This window comes from Gastrolobium bilobum, unplaced genomic scaffold, assembly GCF_033153095.1.
Source record: "Gastrolobium bilobum isolate Gb01-03AN ecotype WA unplaced genomic scaffold, APGP_CSIRO_Gbil_v1 utg2897, whole genome shotgun sequence".
Lineage (NCBI taxonomy): Eukaryota > Viridiplantae > Streptophyta > Magnoliopsida > Fabales > Fabaceae > Gastrolobium > Gastrolobium bilobum.
This window is the reverse complement of record NW_026895454.1, coordinates 67,407-90,635: the sequence shown is the minus strand read 5'-3', so window position 1 is coordinate 90,635 and position 23,229 is coordinate 67,407. Positions and strand designations below refer to the sequence as shown.

At 33.9% G+C, this 23,229-nt stretch overlaps 3 protein-coding genes across 3 annotated transcripts; 2 read left to right on the top strand and 1 right to left on the bottom strand.

Moving 5' to 3' along the window:
- Positions 1-1,332: 1,332 nt before the first annotated feature.
- LOC133312488 (uncharacterized) lies at positions 1,333-2,268 on the top strand. The gene is made up of 2 exons (XM_061513691.1): positions 1,333-1,402; positions 1,511-2,268. The coding sequence occupies exons 1-2, from the start codon at positions 1,333-1,335 to the stop codon at positions 2,266-2,268; spliced, it is 828 nt and encodes a 275-aa protein (XP_061369675.1).
- A 7,018-nt stretch (positions 2,269-9,286) lies between these two features.
- LOC133312464 (RNA pseudouridine synthase 4, mitochondrial-like) lies at positions 9,287-9,903 on the bottom strand. Its single transcript, XM_061513666.1, has 4 exons — positions 9,829-9,903; positions 9,665-9,778; positions 9,413-9,511; positions 9,287-9,325 (listed from the first exon to the last, which is right to left on the bottom strand). Exons 1-4 carry the CDS (start codon positions 9,901-9,903, stop codon positions 9,287-9,289), a joined length of 327 nt encoding a protein of 108 aa, XP_061369650.1.
- Positions 9,904-15,321: 5,418 nt separating this feature from the next.
- On the top strand, positions 15,322-19,110 carry LOC133312454 (uncharacterized). Its single transcript, XM_061513656.1, has 5 exons — positions 15,322-15,424; positions 15,536-15,654; positions 15,769-17,484; positions 17,789-17,933; positions 18,364-19,110. The coding sequence occupies exons 1-5, from the start codon at positions 15,322-15,324 to the stop codon at positions 19,041-19,043; spliced, it is 2,763 nt and encodes a 920-aa protein (XP_061369640.1). The 3' UTR covers positions 19,044-19,110.
- Positions 19,111-23,229: the final 4,119 nt, after the last annotated feature.

The window sequence follows — 23,229 nt, the reverse complement described above, 5'->3', positions numbered from 1 at the left end:
TCATATACATTACAAAAAATATCTCACTTTAATTGGTCCTTGCATCGAATTAGTGATGCAATGTGTGTACCTAAAATATTTGGCCGTAGCTTCAAAATTTGTCAGAAATTGAAATATTTTCTTAGTTAATAAGAGATGCACTTAGGAGCGCATCATGTTAGTAAAGAGACTAGTGGAATTATATATTTTTATAACTGTAATTTCTAATTTTCATCAACTCAATGCATGATTCCTATTAATGCGGACTATTCATGTCAATCCCCCATAACTTCTGACCACAGGAATCCACCATACAATCTACTGGGGTCAATTCGGACGTTGATTGAGAACTTGTCAGCGTCGAGTACATATTGAAGTCCATTTCACATTCTTGAACAAATGCATGCATTTATTTCTAATTGTAAGGGCACCAACATCTGAAATGAAGAGTCCGTTGAGGCCATCAAAGCACCGACACGCGATTTGTTTTAAAAAATACGTGTTGGGCACTTTTTTTTTTTAGACACAATCAATTTGTTCCGACAAGTAAGCTCCGACACTTTTTTTTTAGGTTTTAATTTTATTTTATTAATTAAATATAAAAAAAAATTATAAATTAATTTTTTTCTGTTATAAAATTTGATATGAAAAATTAACAAGGTACGAAAAATTATTATTTTTTATATTTATGTTATGAAATTTGAATATTGGATTAGTTATATAACTTATTATGAGTTGTTATATGTATTAAATATAGATTATATTATATATATTAAAAATATTATTTAATATCAAAACGTGTCGAAAAATGACATTTTTATAATTAACGTGTCGGAGTATTGTGTCGTGTCCCGTGTCAATGTCGGTGCATCGTAGGTTGAGGCAAATGAATTTAATTTTTATGAACCTTAACATCTAACTATATATTACGCAGTATATAAAAGGGACTGGTTCAACTGATACATGTTCATGATAGGAATATTCACATTATTATTCATCAAGTTCTTATAAATGTCAAAAATCCCTTTTTTGAGAGCTAGTCTTATTATGATGTGAATAGTCCCAGTTTGAATATGATTGCTTGTCATGAAGGATTTATGTGATTTATCAAGGATTTATATGATTTATCAATATATATATATATATATATATATATATATATATATATATATATATATATATATAACAAAGTATTAAAAAAGTTTGTTTATCAGAAGTCAGAAGCATTACATAGAAAGTCTAATATGATGGTAAAAGATGCAGCTACAAAAGATGGGTTAGGCGCGTCTTCTCACGCGCGCGAAAATTTCTCTTGTGCTAGGGTTTCTGTTTTCTGTTTCTTCGTGGGGTGTGATGGAGGAAGCTACTGAATCTAGTGATGAGGCGTTATCAATGGCAATGAAGAGTACTAAGAGAACTAAGAGTGGGTAAGAAATCCCGACGGAGGTTCGTTTGAGAGAAGTAGTGAAGGATTTTTAAGCTGGAGTTCCGTTGAAAACTAAGCAACGCTCGTTTGCTGATGTTACTGGAGTGGAGCATGGGGTAGCAGGGGACTCAAATCCATGGCTGACCGAGGAAGAAGACTTAGATCTAGAGCCTTTGGACCCAAGCTTGGGTGAAATTTCAGAGTGGGGGTTTCAGACGATCTACAGGGAGGATGGTTCAGTGGAAATTAGGAGCAATAAGGAGGCAAAGGCGAGGATGAGGCAGCGGTGGAGAAATGCCATTATAGTCAAGTTACTGGGAAGGAAAATCGGAGTGGGCTTCACGAAGAAGAAGCTTGAATCCCTTTGGGCCAAAGCTGGTAACATTACGGTGGCAGACTTAGGGAATGAGTTTTTCTCGGTGAGGTTTAGCTCCTTGGAAGATCTCAACCTGGCTATCGCTGGTGGTCCATGGATCATTCTCGGGCACTATCTTGCCACTAGAAAATGGGAACCATGCTTTGATCCAGACAAAGCAAACATCCACAAGGTGGCTACATGGGTTCGCCTCCCTGGAGTTCCTCAAGAGTACTGTGAGTTCCCTTTTCTTAACCAATTGGGAGCTGTAATAGGGAAAGTACTGAAAGTGGATAAAACTACATCAATAGGGGACAGGGCTAGGTTTGCTAGGGTGTGTATTGAAGTGGATCTGTCTAAGCCACTGAGAGGAGAATACATCCTTGATGGATGCAGGAAAAGAGAAGAATACGAAGGATTATTTTTAATATGTCTTAAGTGTGGGAAATATGGGCATAATGCTGATTCTTGCCCTGATTATGCTAAGCCGAGCCACACTACCAAATAGGAGGGGGTTCCTGAACAATCTATGATGGACCAATGCAATCAAGGTATAGGACCTTGGATGGTGGTCCATAGAAGAAAAAGAAACCAACAAAATTATCAAAAAAAGGAGGCTGCCATTGGTAGAAAATTTGGGGAAGACATTTCCAACATGAAGGAATCAGAGGAGAATGGTAAGTCTGCTAAGACTACCCAAGAAGTAAAACCAGTGATTACCACAACAGGTCAACAAGCCAAAGACACTAGTAGGCATGATAACTTGTCTAAGGAGAATGAAGGGTCAAAGAACAGGGACAAGTCAAGTGCTAGTGGGATGAATTTCTCGGCTGCTGCAACAAGTCAGCCTAGGAAAACTACAGGAGGTAAAATTCTTGTGTCTTCTAATAGGAAACAAGTTCCCAAGAAAACCATCAGCAAAGGCAAATGAGTTCTTCCTCAAACTCCTACTATTAATTCCTCAACCAGTAATTTGGTGGGGCATAATTCTTCAGTTGTGCACAACCTGATCAGTGGGGAGCAGTATAAAGGAAAGCTCTGGGGGGACCTGATGATGGCTGTAGATTCCTCAATGGAGGAGAATAGTGTTGGGCATTCCGAGGGGTTTGTAGCAGCAGAAAAGGTGGAGTTTGAAGATCTTGTGAAAGAACCCGATCCTCCTGATCAGGATATGCTAAAGGAGAGTAAAGAAGGAGAGAATCAATCAGGTATGGAGGTTGATAGATCTTTAGGTACTCCTATTAATCATCATATGGTTGTTGATTGTAATCTTGTATGTAGTCAAGAGTTTTCTGCAGTTAAGGGAATTGATACTGTTAATCATGATCTAAGCAGCAAATGCTTGAAAACTTGCAAATAAACCAATCTTTGTAATGAATATCATCACTTGGAACTGTAGGGGGGCTGCAAAAAAACAGTTCAAGAGTATTTTTACTAGATTCTGTAGAAAGCATAGTGTAGGGATGGCTGCTATACTTGAACCTAGAGTTAGTGGTTCCAAAGCTAATAAAATTGTTCGTAGTTTGGGTTATTCTAATCATATTGTTGTTAAGGCACATGGCTTTTCTGGTGGCATTTGGCTGGTGTGGAATAACAGGGATGTCAAGATCACCCTTATATCTAAGCATGACCAGTTTATTCATGTTTGGGTAGATCTCCCTGAGATGAAAGGATTCTACTGGACTGTTGTCTATGCTAGTCCTCTTTTAAATAATCGGCAAGTGCTTTGGGAGGAGCTTAAATTCATAGGCAGAAATATGGATGATCCTTGGCTGGTGACTGATGACTTCAATGAGATAGCTTTGGCTTCTGAAAAAGGGGAGGGGGACCTGTGGGTGGTAATAGATGTATTCAATTTGCTAATATGCTCAATGCTTGTAGGGTTATGGATTTGGGAGGTGGAGGTAATAGGTTTACTTGGAAGGGGCCAAAATTCTCTCATTTAGAGAGAGTTTATAAAAGACTTGATAGAGCAGTGGGTAATAAGGATTGGAGAGCTGCTTTTGAGGAAGCTGATGTCCTTGTTCTTCCTAGATTATTTTCGGATCATAGCCCAATTCTTGTCAGGATGATGAGAGAGGACAATTGCTGGAGGGAGAGACCCTTTAGATACCTGGTTGTTTGGCAGAATGATGCCAGATTCCTTTCTTTTCTGAAAGCTAACTGGATCCAGTCTGATGGATTGTTGGATAATCTGAATTCTCTTGCTCTTTTACTGAAGGATTGGAACAAGAATGTTTTTGGATTTACTCACTTAAGGAAAAACAGAATCATTGCTAGATTGGAGGGGATTCAAAGGAGTATCAATTCTTATAATAGCTATCAACTAGAGAAGTTTGAGGCTAAGTTGAAGAAGGATCTTTCTGATATTCTTGACAAGGAGGAACAAATCTGGTTCCAAAAGTCTAGGGATGTATGGATAAGAGATGGAGACAGAACTACTAGATTTTATCACTCTAGTACTGTTATTCGCAGGAAAAGAAACAAAATCTTGAAGCTTCAGGATGAAAAAGGCAATTGCGTGAATGAAGAGGGGAAACTAATTAATCTAGCAAGGGACTTCTTCCTAAACTTGTTCAAGGATGATTCTGAAGGAGCTAATTGGATCCAAACTAATAATTCTTGGCCGAATGTAAGGGAGGATCAACTTGAGATGCTGAATTCAAGGCTAACTGTAGAGGAAGTAAAAAAGGCTTTTTTTCCAAACGCCTCATCTAAAAGCACCTGGAGTTGATGGTTTCCAGCTATTTTCTTCCAGAGGAATTGGGAGATGCTAAAAGGTCAACTTTGTAACAGCATGCAACATTACTTGAAGTTTCCAAATCAGATTGGTGAGATAAATCACACTCTCCTTGTGGTAATTCCCAAAGTAGAAAGGCCTTGTTTGATGAAACAGTTTCGGCCTATAGCCCTTTGCAACTCTATTTATAAAGGGTTTAGCAAAATTCTGACAAATAGAGTGAAGCCTTTGCTTGAAGATTTGGTGTCCCCTAATCAGGCTAGTTTTGTGCCTAAGAGAAACATTCAGGATAATATAATTATTGTCCAAGAGCTTATTCACTCTATGCATAGATTGAAAGGTAAAAAAGGATTCTTTTCTATCAAGATAGATCTAGAAAAGGCATATGATAAACTGAGCTGGAAGTTTATAAGATCAGTGTTGGTGGATTTGAATCTTCCTGGTTTTTTGGTGGAAGCTATCATGGGGTGTGTGACTAGCCCAACTCTGGAGGTGCTGTGGAATGGTGCTAGAACCCCCACCTTCTGTGCTCAAAGGGGAATTAGACAAGGGGATCCCTTATCACCATATATCTTTGTTCTTTGTATGAAAAAATTAACACATCTGATCTTGGATGAGGTGGAAGGTAATTCTTGGTGCCCAATGAGAGCTGGTAGGGCTGGTCCACACATTTCACATATAATGTTTGCTGATGATATTATTTTATTTGCATAAGCCTCTTTAGATCAACTCAATTGCATCATTAATTGCCTTGACAAATTTTCCAAGATGTCAGGCCAATGTGTGAGCATTGAAAAGTCTTGTATATATTTTTCTAAAAATACTAAGCAGGAAACTATGCAGTCTATTGCTGATGTGAGTGGCTTCAAGGTGGTTAAGAATCTTGGTAGGTACTTAGGAGCTTTGATGAGGCATGGGAGAATAAGGAGGGATCATTATTCTGAGGTCATATCCAGAGTTCAGGTAAGGCTTCAGGGATGGAAATCCAAATGCCTGTCTATAGCAGGGAGAATTACCCTTGCAAAAAGTGTCATTTCGGTCATTCCATGCTACCATATGCACAATAATATGATTCCAGTTCATATCTGCAATGATATTGAAAAAATACAAAGGAATTTTAAATGGGGGGATGAGGAGTCTAAGAGAAAAGCCCATTATATGGCTTGGGAGATGATGTGTCAACCAAAGGAGTGTGGAGGAATGGGTATTATCAATTTAAGGATTCAAAATGAGGCATTTATGCACAAGCTATCCTGGAAGATTATAGAGGAGAAGAACAGTTTATGGGTTCAAGTTTTGCTAGGAAAATATGGTAGGAATCTTGATCCTAACCGTAATCTAATAGCAAAAAGTAATGATTATGTTCTTTGGAAGAACATTGTTTCGGCTAGATCCAAGATTGATCAGAATCTGGAGTGGGCTGTGGGGAATGGTAAATCCATTTTATTCTGGACAGACCAGTGGGAAGGGTGGCAGGATTCCATGTTGGAAAGGGCTTTGATTAAGCCTCCTATGGATGACCTGAATCTCAAGGTGTGTGATGTTTTTGACTCTAATCTTGAAGATTGGAATTGGAACTATCTGCATAAGTTCCTGGACTTATCTACCAGCAACAATTTGAGTAAGCTAACCATTCCTAATTCTAGCTGCCCTGAATATAGGCTCAAGTGGAAGAATTTTGTTACGAGTAGGTCAGTGGTGAGAAATGCCTACTGTCTTTTGCTGAAGCCTATACATGAGAAGGACAAAATATGGTCTGTTGTGTGGCAGTGGAAGGGACCTTATAGACTAGCTGTGTTTTTATGGTTTGCTTGTCTTAATAAATTGCCAGTAAGAAGCATCACCCGTCTTTGGAGTGGAGGTGAGTTCCAATGCCCCACTTGTGGGCTGGGTCAGGAGACTTTAATTCATTTGCTCAGAGATTGTATAGCTGCTAGAAGAATTTGGGAGCTGTGGTTTGCTGGCAATATTCCCAGAAAATTCCTACAATTTGAAGGTTTGGAATGGTTCAGGTTGAATCTGTATAAGAATTTCTCTTCTTATCTATGGAATTCATGGACTGAAATTTTCTTTGTGACATGTTGGTTCATTTGGCATTGGAGGAATGCTACCATACATGAGGAGCTATTTTTGAGACCTCAAGATCCGGTTTATAGAATTTTGTGCTATCTAAAGGAAATGAAGATAAGAAGAAGAGAGGATCCTGCTTCTGTGGAACCTGCTGATTCTGTAATCCCTAGTTGGTTTGGACAGATGGATTCTGGTAATGGGGTGAAAATCTATGTTGATGGAGCAGTTAATTTGGTTACTCATAAAGGCGCGTGTGGTGGGTTTGTCTACTCAATTAATGGTGGCTGGTTGAGTGGATTCTCCCTCAATATAGGAGCTTGTTCTCCTTTGGAAGCTGAGCTTGTTGGTATCCTCCAAGGGCTTAAAATAGCAAAGAATCTTAAGATCTCCAATGTTTGGTTAGGAAGTGACTGTAAAGAGGCAATAGCTTTGTTAAAGGCTGATTCTGAAGCCTGCAATTTCCTATCTTTGATAGAGAACATCAGGAAACATGTCAAGTCTTTTAAGCATTTTCATGTGGAGTTTATACGCAGAGCTTGTAATAGCATAGCTGATTCCTTAGCTAAGTTAGGTTTTAATTTCAAGGGTGATGAGTTGAAAATGTATACCTCTTCCCCTGGAAGCATAGAGGACTTGTGGAACAATTTTAGTTTGAATTTGCTGATAGAGCATGTGAATATTAACATGCATCAGCTGTCTTTGTAGTTCTTGTTGGGCTAGGCCCTCCATTTATACCAAAAAGAGAGAGAGTTTAATATGATAACCGGACTGGGTTGTTTGACTGAAAAATTGGTGAACGAATCAAGTTTGGTCTATCCAGCCCAAAAAATATTGAATGATCAGCTGTCGTCGGTGATGGTTCCTATTAAGTTCATATGAACCTTTACTTCTAATTCTCTGAATATTATTTTGGATTTTTTTATATAAATAATGATTGCACCACTCGAATTTGATAAAAACCTTCAATTATGAAGATTATTTTTATTTTTTGGATCATATGAATAGTTGTAATTTACAAAAAAGTATATTATAATTTTGTTTCTCCGTATAAAATTTTCTAGCTTCGCCCACGATAGCTAATTGAATCAGCCCAATATTGATTGAAAATAGATGGTAGAGAATTATTGGTTTGAACTAATTTTGGTTTTTTTTTTTTGTATTTTTAATTTAGCCAAAAATATTTTTGAGTCAAATAATGGCTATACAATGGTCTTCTTATGACATTCATTTAGTATCTTATTTTTTTATGATTAATTTAAAATTTTGATTAACTTTATTTTTTATACTTTTATAAAAGGGAAAAGTGTTTGTCATTTTAAATGACATAAAGTTATGTCATTTTAAGAGAGAGATAGACATAGAAAAAAATTTATTTAAATTTTAAATTAAAAAAAAATCACCCACTTTCTTTTTCCCATGATTTTCATTTTTTGTGTCTATCTCTCTTTTAAAATGACATAACTTATGTCATTTAAAATGACAAACACCGAGCTCTTTATAAAAATAATGTCATATATTAAATATTATTAAAAATAATGTTTAATTATCATTAGTTTAGTGAATTATGAACCAATATCTTTATCAATTCAATGGCCGGTCTAATCTTTAAATCAGTCAACTTTATACTATTGTAAATTAAATTTAAATTTAAGGCAAAACATGGATGTATATCAGTTATACATTGAAGTATTGAACTAAAGTAACACTGTGCGCGCGCGACTTGTTATACAGATTCAAATTTGACTTCTCAAGAAGAGAGATTAGCCCATGTATAAAGACTGATAGTGCACTTTTCACAGCACTCGACCAAGAACCTTTGCGGACTTGTAGTTAACAGAGATTATGAAATATGAATCTATTATAAGATTTACAAATCATACATTAAGGGAAAATGGTCCTTTTCAAGATTATGTATTGACATAAAAGCACATGCTATGTAATCCTAACCAATAGAGGTGAAACTGGATCGGCCCGGCCTACAGAGGCCTACAGCTCGACCTATATCAGGCCAAACCTAATCTAGTATATTTTGTATAATAGGCCAGGCTTAGGTCATAAAAAAATTTGTTTAATAAAAAGGTCGTAGGCTCACTTTCAAAAGGTCGGGCCTATAAGCCTACAGGCCGGCCTATATTGCACTATTTATTTAAATAAAATAAAATAGAGTAAGTATGCCTTAAGAAAAAATAAAAGATATAAATTTAATCAATTGCAATTATTTATAACTTAATTATATTCGATTATATTTTAATAGAAATCTTACTTTAATTCTTATATAGGAGGAACCAACATCTCAACATGTTAGATTGTGTATATGAATATATTAAAGAGTAAATACCCTTTTTCGTCCATGGAAATATTTGCGAAGCACAATTTAGTCCCTCGGTTTAAAAAAGTCACATTTCAGTGTTTCATTTTTTTTAAAAAGGGCCATGTTCGTCCTTCCGTTAGTTGGCATCTAACGGCCCAACTAACGGTGCACATGTGGACCGTTACTTTGCTGAGTCACTGTTAAGTATGCCAGCGTGGAAGTAAAACGACGCCGTTTTGAAGGTGCCTTATGTCTTGTTGGAGTTTTGAACAGCTGAAGGTCCTATTTAGTCCCTGACAAATTTATCGAGGCCCTATTTGGTCCTTAACACTAAAAAATCACCATTGCAGCAAACCTTTCAAACCACCATTGCAGCAAACCAAGGCTTATGCTATTGGCCAAGGCTTATGCTATTCGATCAGATTTCCCATTGTCAACAACCACCTGAAACCAAAAAAAGGATTACAACAATCTTTTACAATATATAACGAGCTTTCTACAGTATATATGAAGTGCCAATATGGATACAACCTTACCCAATGAAGCAGTAACCAACCCCTTTGAACGTCTAGGACATCCAATGACCAGTGCCCAGTACCTTCTTTGTAGGATTCTCTTTTTTGTGTCAATCTATTTAAGGATCAAATGGAACAAGGTCAGAAAAAAAATGAAACAGATATAGCAACTTGAGATTGTGACCATAATAGACCAATGCTCTGGAGGTTATATCATCCAGGTCAGCCAGCATGAAGCATTTGATGAAAAAGTACAATTATCACTCACATCATCTGACGCCCTGGAAGTTTTCTCGCGGAAGATGGAATGCAAAACTGCAGCACTTGTCTGTGTCCTTCCCATCACCAGAATGCCAGAGCAGTCTATGTCCAGTCTATGTACCTTAATATATACAATCTTGTTCAAGTATCAATCTAATATCTAGTTCATACTTCATATATCCAAGCAACCATCAATAATATTGGCACAGAACTAAAACACAAGGCAAACAATCCCACAAATTTCATGGATGTTCAAGCTTTGTAATGATGATAACAGATGCAACGATCTATAAAAAAAAAAAAATTAACTTTTACCATTCTTTTTTACAAAATACCACTTTCCAAAATCATGGCAACTGTCTTGAGTAACAATAAAAGTGTTGTCTAATGAAAAAGGAGAACACATGAAAAAAGAAAAGAAAAGAAAAAAGAACTCATTCTTCCCTTTTCATTTAATGCATTGTTTGCAATTGCAAGGAACTCCTTTAGAAGTGATACCTCTAAAAGGTCGTAAGAGTGAAACCTTTGTAATTAAACCCTGATGCATGAAACAATATATTGCTTCATAGAGGAAAAAAGTTTCATTGTGGGTTCTTATATTATTGTCATTATTACACAGCCAATGCAAAACTTGAGCAAGTTGAGTACACGATATGATGAGCTCCCCGTCCTCTCTGGACACAAACAGCTAGTGGTGGATTGTGATGTTCAAATCATTAACGAAAAAGTACAATAATTTGAGTCAATGTGATTTTCCTGCGATGAAATGCAGTTCTCCTTCACCAAATACTCTATTCGACTTTAGTTTCATTTTATCATCATCACTTTTTATTGAATCAGAGCATAAGCCTTGGCCAATGGGAAATCTGATCGAATAGCATAAGCCTTGGTTTGCTGCAATGGTGGTTTGAAAGGTTTGCTGCAATGGTGACTTTTTAGTGTTAAGGACCAAATAGGGCCTTGATAAATTTGTCAGGGACCAAATAGGACCTTCAGCTGTTCAAAACTCCAACAAGACATAAGGCACCTTCAAAACGACGTCGTTTTACTTCCAAGCTGGCATACTTAACGGTGACTCAACAAAGTAATGGTCCACGTGTGCACCGTTAGTTGGGCCGTTAGATGCCAACTAACGGAAGGACGAACGTGGCCCCTTTTTTTCAAATATGAAACACTGAAATGTGACTTTTTTAAACCGAGGGACTAAATTGTGCTTCGCAAATATTTTCAGGGACGAAAAAGGGTATTTACTCTATATTAAAAGATTTTTGGGAGAGGTTATACTTACTACAAGCATCATGATGTGTTTGTTGGATTCATCTAGTTATTTTAATTTACATAGTATGCATTTATTTGTTGATCTGATGAAATATTTGTTATTTAGTTTGAGCATTTTGCTTTTGAAAATGATTTAAATGCATTTTGTATGCGTTTTGTCATGATTCATGATTCTGTTTGGACGTTGAAATTATGATTTTTGATGTAGCAACAGAATTTGAGTACTTTGTAAAGTTGATTCATGGTTCTGCTTGGAAGATAAAAATTAATAGGCTAACGGGCCAAGTCAGGCTACTTGTTTTTTTATATTGGGTCAAGCGAGGCTAACAGTTAGACTCATACTAGGCTTGGGCCAGACTAAATTGAAATTTTTTTGACGTAGACTTGGACTTTTCGGAGCAAAGCTTAGTCCCAGCCCAGCCCACTTTCACCCCTACTAACCAGTCCCTATATTTTATTTTTTAAAGCCTTCTTCTTAACAAAATACAAATTTGGAGCATGACATCTTAACCACTTATGTTTTCAGCCAATTTTCACCCTCACATAAACTCTCTTATATAGAAATTACGTTTAGAATTTGAGATGAACCCAAATCTTAATTTGATTTCAAATAACCCTCAAGATACAGCTTGCTATAACTGTATAGACGTGATGTACATATTATTAAAGACAAATATGATTAAGAACATAAAAGTAAGATAGTTTATAAATGATGATTTTATGATTATATTCTTCTTCTTGTTTTTTGATTTTATCAGTTGTACTAAAATAATGATAAAATAATCATCTTTAATTTATTAGAATTCAGTTAATAATTCTTATTTTCCTCTCAAAAAATATTTATATTGCTTTGCTTTGCAAGTACAGCACTATAAATTATAGGATTTGACTTTTGTTAAAACTACAGTTTTCTGTTTAATAAAATAAGGGAAAAGTGTGTATCCTTTTAAAGGATACACACTTATATCCTTTTAAGAGAGATAAAGAGACAAATTTGGGGAAGAGAGAGTGGATGGAAAAATTTATAATTTGAAATTTGAAAAAACACACTACATTCATCTAAAAGGACCATCCTTTTAAATGACAAACAATAAACACATAAAATAAAGGCTTTAATGTTTGTTAACTACCAAAAAAAAAATTGTTTGTTTGTACTTTGTACGGAAAAGAAATCAAATGTTTTTTTAATATTTTGTACCCCTTCCTTCCCAAAAAAATAAATTGTATAATCTTTTTTTTTTTTGGAGTTACCCAACCCTAATTATCTCTTTGAGACGAGTTGGCTCCTTTCGGTATCCCCACGAGCTTCGACTCTTTGAGCCGGCTATGGGACTAATTCGGAGTGCGGGGGAACAGTGATGGCTAAAGGTTCAGCCCCCTCCCCAAGAATGCATTCAGCGGGAATCGAACACATATCCAACCCCACTAACTGGAGTGAGATTATATTTTAATTTATTTTTTCTTATAACATCTTACAAACACTTTTATGATTGTTGGATGAAAATCAAATCACAGTTATAAAATGATATTAAGTAAGAGTTCTTGATTTAATTTTGATCTAACAACTATTAAAGTTGTTGCAAGAGAAAATAAGTTATAAATATAATATTTCTCATCCTTTGGTAATGCAATTTTTTTATGGGAAATATGTTTCAGATGTTGTACGAGACAATTTTGTTGTCTCATGCAATATATATATAAATAGTTGAGATCCAATAAAAAAAAGAGAGAGAGAAAAAAGTGAATTTCATCTATTTTTTGTGTGTGCATTTATCTCATGCAAAAAACATATTTCTCTTTTGAGAAGAGTTTCAGTCTTCTCGGACCACTATTTACTCAGTAATCCAGATCAATCAAAATCATACAATTAATGAGGAAAGAAAAGAAATAAAAAATAACTTTTTATCCAAATGTCATATCTTGAATTGAAGGATCACATGGGGCCTGGAGCACTGAAAAGATTTCCTATTTTTTTTATTTGTTAAATTCATCTGAAAATATTCATAAAATTTTGACCTATTTGTTAGAAATGGTAAAAATGAAAGTAAATCAACTCATTTCATTTATTATATTATTCGACACTTAAAACAATTTTAATTTATGAAATAAAAATAAATCATACTTATTCAATGTACAACATCATATTTCTACATTTTTTAGAAGTAAAAAATTATTTCAAGTGAAAAATTCATCAACAATAAACAATGCGAAAAATTTCATAATTTTATAAAAATATTTACAGTACTTCGTCAGATTTAATTTTTATACATGAAGTAAAAAATAATTCTTGAACTACGATGATTGTTAAAGAAATCAGTTATTCATTTTATTGTTATTAAAGTTTTATAATATTTAAAAAAATAATTAAAACAACATGTAATTATAATTTAACAATTCAGTTGACGAAAATTACATTTTATGATCATTGAATGATATAAAATAATGTACTTTTTTATGTGTGTGTGTGAAGAGAGAGAGAGAGAACATGTGTTAAGATGAAATTTGGTGCGAGTCACAGGACAGAGATGACAAATTCATTAAATATATGACTATAAATAAATAACTGTAAAGAGACAGCTCACAACCTTGTCTCTTGTTTTGTGTCTCCCATCAGATTTGTGATTTATTCCATTCAACGTACCACTCGTCTTCTTTGGAAACAGTATTAAAATATCACTTTTTATCTAAATATTACGTAAATAATATGTCCAATGAACTCGATTGGTTAATGTGACATATTTTTGGTGAACACCAAATTCACTACTAACTTAGTTGTATATTGTGGGGGGATGCCTAGTTCGCTTGGACCCTCAGCGAACTAGGTGCATGTCAGACACGTGGTGTCACATGGCACATAATTCGCTTGATGTCCACTAAAAACATGTTACATCAGCAAATTGAGTTTGTTGGATATTGTAGCAAACTTGTCTACGTGGCATATTGAAAAATAATATTATTTGCATGACATTTGAATAAAAAAATTGGTGAACAATAACATTTTGCACACTGTTTCTCATCTTTAAATATTAGCATTCAATTACTACGGCGTCGTTATATTAAAATGTGGTGCACGGGGCCACCAAGTAATCTAACCGTTCATTAATGAACATTAAAATGAGTGGCCAGGATAAAATGCGAACAACCTATGTTTTGAACAGGTAATTCATGATGGACGGTTTTATTACTTGGTTTCCCCTCAAGTATTTGGAAATTTTTCAGATAACAATTTTGCTAAAAGAACACAACAAATTTTCAGATAGCAAATTGGTACTTGTTTTGCAGTATAATATAAATTGTTTTAATAATTCTTTATCAAAGTGAAATTTCTGTTTTTTCCAAATTTGTATAAATGGTACATTTGAGTTGAAAACTGATAGAGGAATTCTTTTACTGAGGAACCAACATGTAAATTATATTACTCAGTGTATTCTGTGGTAAAAGAAAATTTAAAAAAATCTTCCATATACTTGCTATTAGAGGTCATCTATTTAGTGCACCCCAACAAAAGATGGTGAAAAAATAAACGTTTTTTCTTCCTAATTTAATTTATGTTTAGTTTTTAATACTAACCGTCTGATTATTATTGTCATTGGTTATGACTCAGAATTTTAAAGTTAGGCGGGACAATATTATAAGAAAGTAATTTTATTTATTTTAATGAAATAAGTTATAAATTTTTAGGGTTTTATAATAGTAATATTGTAGGAAAAGTGATTATGTAATGTTATATAGATTCATTTTGCGTGCCATAATTTTTTTTTTTTCAAAAAATATGTGCCCACAAAATATTATGAATAAAAAAATTTATTGTGCCATTTTAAATGGAAAATATAAGTCGACATATTTATGTAGATAACATTATATTCTTGTACTTTTTCTTTTTACTCAATCTCTGACTTTCCTTTCATTTTTACTACGCAAAGCAAATACAGTTTTCTTCTTCTCTGACACACGCAAACACAGATCTTTCCTTCTTCGTTGCTCATTTGGATTATCTTGTGGAGAAATAGAAACTCATTTAAGGGTGAGATGAAAGAAAAGTTCTGGTTTTTGATATGTTGAAGAGTGAAGGCTCATATGGGTAACCTGAGATTGATGGATAAAATAGAGTGTAAGCATTGAATAATGGGTGTTTGTTGAGATTGATGAAAATGACCCATGAACCCTAACTTCTTTCCATTTTCAAGGACAACCCTTTCATGAAGAGCTGAATTTTAGGATATGCGGTGTGTATTTTTTGTTGCAAGAAGGAGACTTGAAAATGGGGTTCTTCTTCACGCGTGTTTTTGCCTCTCTCCAACACAGACAGATTCGGTTTCTTGAGAGAGATATAACTGTTGAAAAGATCTCTCATTTGTGAGTAAAGTTTTTGCTTTATAATTAATAATGGAGATCGAGAAAAGACGTTCCAAGGGAAGCTTCCTCAGCTTCTTTGATTGGAATGGGAAATCTCAAAAGAAGCTGTTTTGTGACAATCCCAACTTACCTGGTAATTCTTTGCAGTCTCTCATATATATTTCATTGTTTTATTGTTCGCATATTTTACACTGCTATCTTGCTTGCTTTGTCCATGTATTGTATCTTCTTCATTGCTTAAAAGTCTTTCTCTCTAGTGAATGTGATGTTCCTATTCTAAGCACTTCTGCTACGTTAATTGTAGAAGTTTCAAAGCAAGGAAAGGAAAACATGGACAAAATGCCAATGTCACAGGACAAAAGGGTGTGAATTTGTTCAACCTTTCTTAGTCTACTAGTTATATGTAGCCTTTTTCCTTTCTTTTTTATTTATTTTCCTGCTTTCCATATTACATTTTTTTTTTTTGAATTGTTTCAGATAAAGATGGATGATAGTGGAGCAAATGCTAGTAATATTGTAAGTCGTGATTTTAACTGTGCCTTATCAACTAGTAGTGATGAAGGGTGTGGGACTAAAGCCCCAGGGTTAGTAGCCAGACTCATGGGTTTGGATTCATTGCCAGTTTCAACAGTGTCTGAGCTCTCCTCCACTTCATTATGTGGCTCCAACTCTCTTGGATCTTCTCATTGTCATGAGGGTGCTCTTCATTCAGTGGCTGATTATTTCCCTGTGGATTCCATAACTATGCCACTTAAGCCAGAGAAGTCTTCTTGGGGTTCCAGGGAATCAAAGGCTCAGAAAGTGGTAAACCTGTCAATAAAGAGATTTCAAGCTGAAATGTTGCCTCCAAAGTCTGCTAAACCCATTCCAGTTACTCACAACAAACTTTTGTCTCCTATCAAGAACCCTGGCTATATACAACCTAAGAGTGCAGCTCATACTATAGAGGCAGCTGCTAAGATAATTGAGGCAAGTCACCAGCCATATATGAGGAATAGAATGTCTTCGGTTGGATCTTTATTTGTTCCATTAAGAATTCTTGATCTGAAAGAGAAATTGGAAGCTGCGCAATATGAATCCAAGCTCATCGGTCTGCACACGACTAACCCTGTGAATGGCAAGCTTAGTGAGAAGAGGAACAACTTATATAAATCCACTCCATCAGAAAAAAATAGTTCTCGCCATTTAGCAAGTAAAGGAAAATCTGCTTCGCTTGCAATACCATCCAAAGCCAATGTTCAGAACAGAGATATGCCGACTTTGAATGGTAATAGGGAATGTATGAAACAGAATGAGAAAAAATCAAACCAATTATCCAGGAGCCAGAAGAAACAAATTACAGACCGGGCCAGGGTCGTGCAACAGAGAGCTTGTACTGGCCAGAATAGCAATGAACTTGGGCAGAATAATCAAAAGCTGAATAGTGTAACCACCAAATGTAAATCCACTTCAAAAGTGAACTCCAATAAGCCAACACGAACTTGGTCTTCAGAAAGTTCAGCTGGTTCAAGGAAGAAAACAAACAAGGGTGCTGTAAATGCCAACATTGAGCCCAAAAGGTCAAGCACAAGGGTAAGTGATACCCAAAAGGAGTTTCCAGTATCCAAAAAAAAGAGTATTTCCCAAATGAAAAGGTATATTCATAGTGATGTTCAGAATGAGGCAAAAGGTTCTGATGATGCAGTTAATAGTTATGAAAGCAAGTCCATAAAATGCAATATTACAACTGATGGAAATATTGACCAGGATGCATTTAGCATGAAAGAAAACAAGGATGTGATTTCATTTACATTTACGTCTCCCTTGAGGAGAAACATACCTGAGTCACAGTCCTCTACTGAGCAAGTGATGGGAACAAGGAACAGAATTAATGTCAATTCTTATGGTCATATTGATAAGCTTTCTCCCAAAAAATTGTCATTATCTCCTTCTACGTTACATGTGATAGATGGTGATGCTTTAAGTGCCCTTCTGGAGAAAAAGCTGCAAGAATTGACATCTAAAATTAACCCACCTCAATGTGCCTTGGCCACAGAAGGGTCTTCCGTTGGTTTAAGATCTAGTTTAGAAGACAAAAGGGAACAAGACAGAAGCTTTCACCCCAACCTGCTTAGTAATAAATTGGACAGCATGCATGACAATTGTTGTTCTTCAAGTGATAATTTTGTGCTTAACATGAATCATCAACTGCAGGTCTCTCTCATTTCTTTTATACTGTCAGCTTTATCTGTTATGGTCTTATGGATTTTATTTGAATTTTCAAGTATTAAATATTAGTATATTATCCTTGGTAACTTTCTGCCATCGATTAGTTAAGGGATTATATTTTAGGGTTTTGGTTGTGACGGGGGATTTGTTTAATATGGTCTGCACATCAATTACAGAAACAAAACTTTCATTTCTGTTAAGTTATTTAAAATTTTCAATTATTTTAATCTTTGAACTGAGAAGAACCCATATACTCATTTTAGTACTTAATCACTCTTCACTTGTGCAGTCATCAGAACCAATGGAAGAGCCTAGCTGTAGCAGCGATAGTGAAAGCGGAAATGGTCTAAGTTGTCTCCACAAAAGAGCTGTTACAGTTTTTGAAAATAATTTTTTCAGTGAAAGTTACTTGGATAGTGAAGATAGTATATACGGTAATGTTTTAATCTTTATTTTCTTTACACTTCTGATGAGTATTATTTTATCCATATTTAAAGGCAAAAAACCTTGCAACTTGAGTAGCTTTCTCTTATAAATTTGAAATTGCAATATTGCATCAATTTTTAAGAACCTTGAGGCATGCTATATGGAAAAGTTAACTTTAGAATTGTCATTGGGCCACATGTGGTAATATAAGCTTGCAGGCGTTGGAGAATTCTTTTTAATAGCTGTCAATTATGCATGATTTTGGAGTCTTTTATGACAAATTTTATATAAATGTCAAATATCCAATATGCCATGCAAGTGTTATAAAGATGTGTTAGGTCATTAAAATAACTTGGAATTATTTTTTTTGTGGTTCCTCAGCACAAATGCAGATAACCATAAAATATTAATGCCTGTCCATATTTACCCGGTTTGTAGGCAGCACAGTTTATTCTTCCATGCAAGATGAAGAAGTATCTGATTTTTCTCCAATAAATGAATCTTTGTCACTTGAAACTGACATGAAATTGTCTGAGCAAAACTCTTACACGGAGGTGAGAGGTAACATGGCTATCCAACAATTAAGTGTAATGCCAAATTCGGGCAATTTTACAAGATCAACAAGGAACATGGAACTTGAATATATAAAGGATATACTCAGCAATGCAGAGTTGATGGTAGAAGAATTCGTGGTGTGTCAGACAGATAAGATCATAATGCCAAATCTCTTTGATCTGTTGGAGAATCAGAGAAATGGGGCAGAAAACTATGAAGAGTATTCTAAGCTTGAGAGGAAGGCTATATTTGACTGTGTAAGTAATTGCCTAGAATTAAGATGTAGGCAAGTTTTTGTTGGAAGCTGCAAAGCATGGCCTAAATGGGCAGCATCAGTTCAGAGGAAGAACTGGTTAGCAGAAGAATTGTACAAGGAGATACTGGGCTTTAGAAGCATGGAAGAAGAGGTGATGGTGGACAAGCTTGTCAACAAGGACATGAGTATTCCATGGGGTAGATGGCTTGACTTTGACATTGAAGCCTTTGAAGAGGGTTTAGAACTTGAACTTGACATAGTAACTAACTTGATTAACGAATTAGTTTTTGATTTGTTACTTGTTTAATCCCTTGGTGGTTTACATTTTCCCCAATATATCTGATATATGTACATGGAAGACATGTATGTTTTATTTTTCTTACGAAGGAAAGAATCAAAAGCATTACAATTCCCTCTATGCCTTTCCAATGGATAGTAATATTGTTTCTGTACTTATTGACGGCATAATTTAAGTTGAAAACTGAAAAGTATATTAGTAAATTGGCTCCTCATTACCAAAAAAAAAAAATGGTCCCTTTTCTGTATTGTATTTATTAATTATTACGCATATTTTTATGATAAAATTTTACGAAGTTTTGTTGTTCTTATGAAGAAAAATGTTGCTACTTAATTTGAAATGTTATCTATCTAGATTTTAACTAAAAAAGTTAGGCACTAAAATAAACCTTCAAGTTGGCTATACTATATAAATAATTTTATTTCAAATTCCTAAAATGTAAGGATGAACATATAGTTAGGAGACTTTACTAACTGACTTGGCTGATACTTTCGATGAACATAAAACATAAATTAACTGTATAATTAACGAATTTATTTGGTTGATAAATATTTTGGAGTTAATTGTAATATTTTTTTCAAATTCAAAAATTTGGGTAATTTTTTTTTTTTTTTTTTTTGTGAAAGTATGGGATACAAGGAAAAAAAGAAGCTAACTACAAATTTATAGACATAAAGGATCAAAGATCATATAGTGAGTATAGTTATTGCATTGAAAGATTATGTATAGAGAAGTTAAATAATCTCCCTGTTCCATTGCGAGTCTGCCTCAATCCTCTAGCATCTCTTTTTATGCGATAATAATGGTCATTAATAGATAATTAGAGTCGATTTACGCAGATTTACGTTTGATTGCAACGTATCATGCGGTTTCTTCCTTATTTCATTGTCTTTCTTTTAGCCCCTTCTGATATGTGGTATCATTTTTGCACCCCACTCACTTATTCATCTCTCTCTCTCTCTAAATCACACCTCTCTCTCTCTAAATCACACCTAATACAAGAACTAGGGGTGTAAATGGGCCAGGCTGGCCCAGCCCAGCCTACGGCCCGGTCTACATTGAGCCCAGCTCAGGCCTAGCCTTTCAGAAAAGTAGAGTAGGCTTAGGTTTATACAAAAGCTTTTTTAATAAATAGGTCACAGGCCAATTTTGTCAAGCCCGGCCTACAGCCTTGTAGGCTGGCCTATTTAATTTATTAAAATAAAATAATATATATTTTATGTGGCAAAGACACAAAGTACCAAATATCAATATCTCTTGCTTTTTGTGCTATTTTATTTTATGAAAGGAAAACTTGTCTAATGTCTCCAAATTTTACATGTTGTTGCAGTTTAATACCATGGAGCAATGGGTACCTTGCTGGATTATGATGTTACTGATGAAGATCTTTAAATAATACTCTTCTTTCCCTTGTCTTGATGGTGGTTTAAAGGTTTTTAGATGAATGACATTCTCTTGTAGACTTTATTTCAGCATCCAGTAATTGTATTTTTCTTATTTTTTCCATTTCTTTGACTCTATTCCTCTATGATCTACATTCTAGAGCTGAGGTATTATGTTGACTCTTTCTTGTTTGTCATTTTTTTCTTATGAGAAGTACTAGTGCATGCATGAATGAAACTTTCTTTACTCTATACAATTGTTTTTTTTGCTTAGTATATATAGTGGAGGCCTACAAGGCCTGTAGGCCATGTCAGGCTTTCTTATTTTTGAAAATGGGCCGGGCTTAGCCTACAAATAAAGCCTTTAATAGGCCAGTAGGCCAGATAGACTAAATTTTTTTTGACGTAGGCTTGGACCAGGATGGCCAAAGTCCAACCCAGCCCATTTACACCCCTAACAAGAACAATAATATTTAAACTGCTTGTTGGAGTGTCCATAGTTCCCTTATAACCAGAATAAAAAATAAAATTAAATGAAAAATACTTTTAAATTAAAGTTCCATCACGTATACAATTATACATATTTGACCTTTTAAAAATATATATATACTTAGGTAGATAAGATAAAAGGAATCTGACACCCATATATCAAACGCTAAAGAAGTACCGACGAAAATGACGATGTGGATGTTTACTGCCTCTTTAGGAGCCTTTGTTTTTAAGATATCTTTTTTAATAAGTAAAAATTTAGTCAAATATAATTTTACAAAAACTCTTATTATAAAAAGAGTCTTTTTTATATTGAAAAAAATAAAAATAAAAACTGTCAAAGGAAGCTTTTTGTCAGATGTATGTCAGTTTTTTGGGAATTCTCAAGTTAATTTTCTATTTATACACTTATTTTAAAATTTTATTTATAATTTATTATTTACCCTAATAATCATTCATTTCATCTCTCCCTTTCAAAATCTTAATCTTAAGAACAACTTTATATAATTATCAACCAGCTTATACTTTTTTTTTAAGTTTTTTTTAATTTTAACTTAAATGTATGTTTTAACTTTAAAAAAAGGGAAATATTACTCTTATGCTACATAAGAGTACATCATTTTCCTACACTAATTCGTTTTCCGTGCCAATTAATTTTTCTTTTCTTTTTTAATATAAAATATGGGACCCACATTTAACTTCTCTCTACTTTTTTTATCTCCTACAATCCTACAACGTAAGAAAACTTAAACCCTTAAAAAAATTATACCACCTTCGCCAAAGTATCATTCCACCCTCTCTAATGAAGTTCAATTATTTATTACTGTTGATTCCGATAAGAACAACTACATTTCTCGATTTAGATTTCCGTACTCGAGATAACTGAATTGTTAAAGTTTGATTTGTTAAATATTGAATCAAATTTATTTATTTAATTTAACAAACAAGTTCAATTTTAATTTTAAATTCTATTGTATAAATAAAAGAAGTCAGTTGACATTTAAGTTTATAATTAACTCGTGTATGTATATATTTAAAAAAAACTACTGACTTTGTATATAATTTGAGATAAGAATATATATTATGATAATTTATACACTATTATTAAATACTTTATAATTCTATTTAGAAAATTGCAATATTACATTATTTTCTACCACTTATATAATTCCAATATATTAACTAACATATAACATAAGAATGAAAATGGCAAGATAATAGTTTAAAAAGAGAAGTAAAGAATACTAGTGTCACGCCTTGAAATAAATAGGTATTGTTTCATTCGGAATATGGTAGCTTGAATTTATATGTTTATTCTTATTAAATAATATCTTTTTGCAAGCCAGATGTGATATTTGTCGGTTTAATACTTATTCTAAACTTCTCTTTTATTTTAGGGTTTGTTTTTCTAAAATTACTTTAGATAACTTTATCTAATATTCATCGAAACAAAGTTATTTTGGGATGAAAATTATTATGTATTTGTAATTTTAATTTATTTCAGAGTTATAATAGTCTTTATAATTCTAATTTTTTATTTTTTCAACTCAAAATAACGTTGTTTTGGTGAATATTAAATAAAATTGTCTAAAGAAATATTTGATATTTTTTCCCTTTATTTTATTAGAAAATGGTAAATTACTTTTAAAATTTCTTGATTAATATATATTTACATTTGAAATATTAATAAATGTAGCACACCAAGTTACACTCTATCCAAATTTTATTCATTTACAAAAATCTTAGAAAAATTTGGGTTAGGTAAAAACTCTTCATCATGGCCTATTTTAAGCAAAAAAAAAAATTGTCAAGTACACGTCATTTTTAGTGTTGAATTTTTCGCACTTATTTATGTGCCAAAATTTGAAGTTTAAATATACACAAAATAAAATGAACTATTTTTAATTAAATGATAAAAAATCATATATAGAATAACGTGGTAAGTATAGTGGCGTTTCAAGCTCACTGCGAGCCACTATCACCTCTTAACTGTTTTATAATATTTCGCTGGTGATGGTTAAAAAATGCACATGCTGATAAGTTTTTCAAAACCAGTTGTCAGATTTTGATTAGCTAGATGTTACCCTTCCTTCCTAAGCATAAACTTTATCAATACTTTAACCACATTACCACCCCACCCACTGATATTCTTTCCTTTTTCTTGGGTTCGGAGAAAATTGAAGAGAGACTCTGCTTTCTATGACGTTTCAGATTAGTATGCTATGAATCTCCTTTCTAAATCATTAATTTAATTTATTTTTTAATTGCAGAATGATACAATCTGAAGGATCCTATGGAGTTAATCCTTGATACTTTTCATGTGT

Coding starts and splice junctions, on each gene's coding strand:
- LOC133312454 (XM_061513656.1), top strand. CDS start 15,322: ATGGAGATCGAGAAAAGACGTTCCAAGGGAAGCTTCCTCAGCTTCTTT. Junction 15,425..15,535: donor TGACAATCCCAACTTACCTG/GTAATTCTTTGC, acceptor ATTGCTTAAAAG/TCTTTCTCTCTAGTGAATGT. Junction 17,934..18,363: donor TAGTGAAGATAGTATATACG/GTAATGTTTTAA, acceptor CCCGGTTTGTAG/GCAGCACAGTTTATTCTTCC.
- LOC133312464 (XM_061513666.1), bottom strand. CDS start 9,903: ATGAAATTTGTGGGATTGTTTGCCTTGTGTTTTAGTTCTGTGCCAATA. Junction 9,779..9,828: donor TGGTTGCTTGGATATATGAA/GTATGAACTAGA, acceptor GTATATATTAAG/GTACATAGACTGGACATAGA. Junction 9,326..9,412: donor TTACTGCTTCATTGGGTAAG/GTTGTATCCATA, acceptor TTTTGGTTTCAG/GTGGTTGTTGACAATGGGAA.
- LOC133312488 (XM_061513691.1), top strand. CDS start 1,333: ATGGAGGAAGCTACTGAATCTAGTGATGAGGCGTTATCAATGGCAATG. Junction 1,403..1,510: donor GAGTACTAAGAGAACTAAGA/GTGGGTAAGAAA, acceptor ATGTTACTGGAG/TGGAGCATGGGGTAGCAGGG.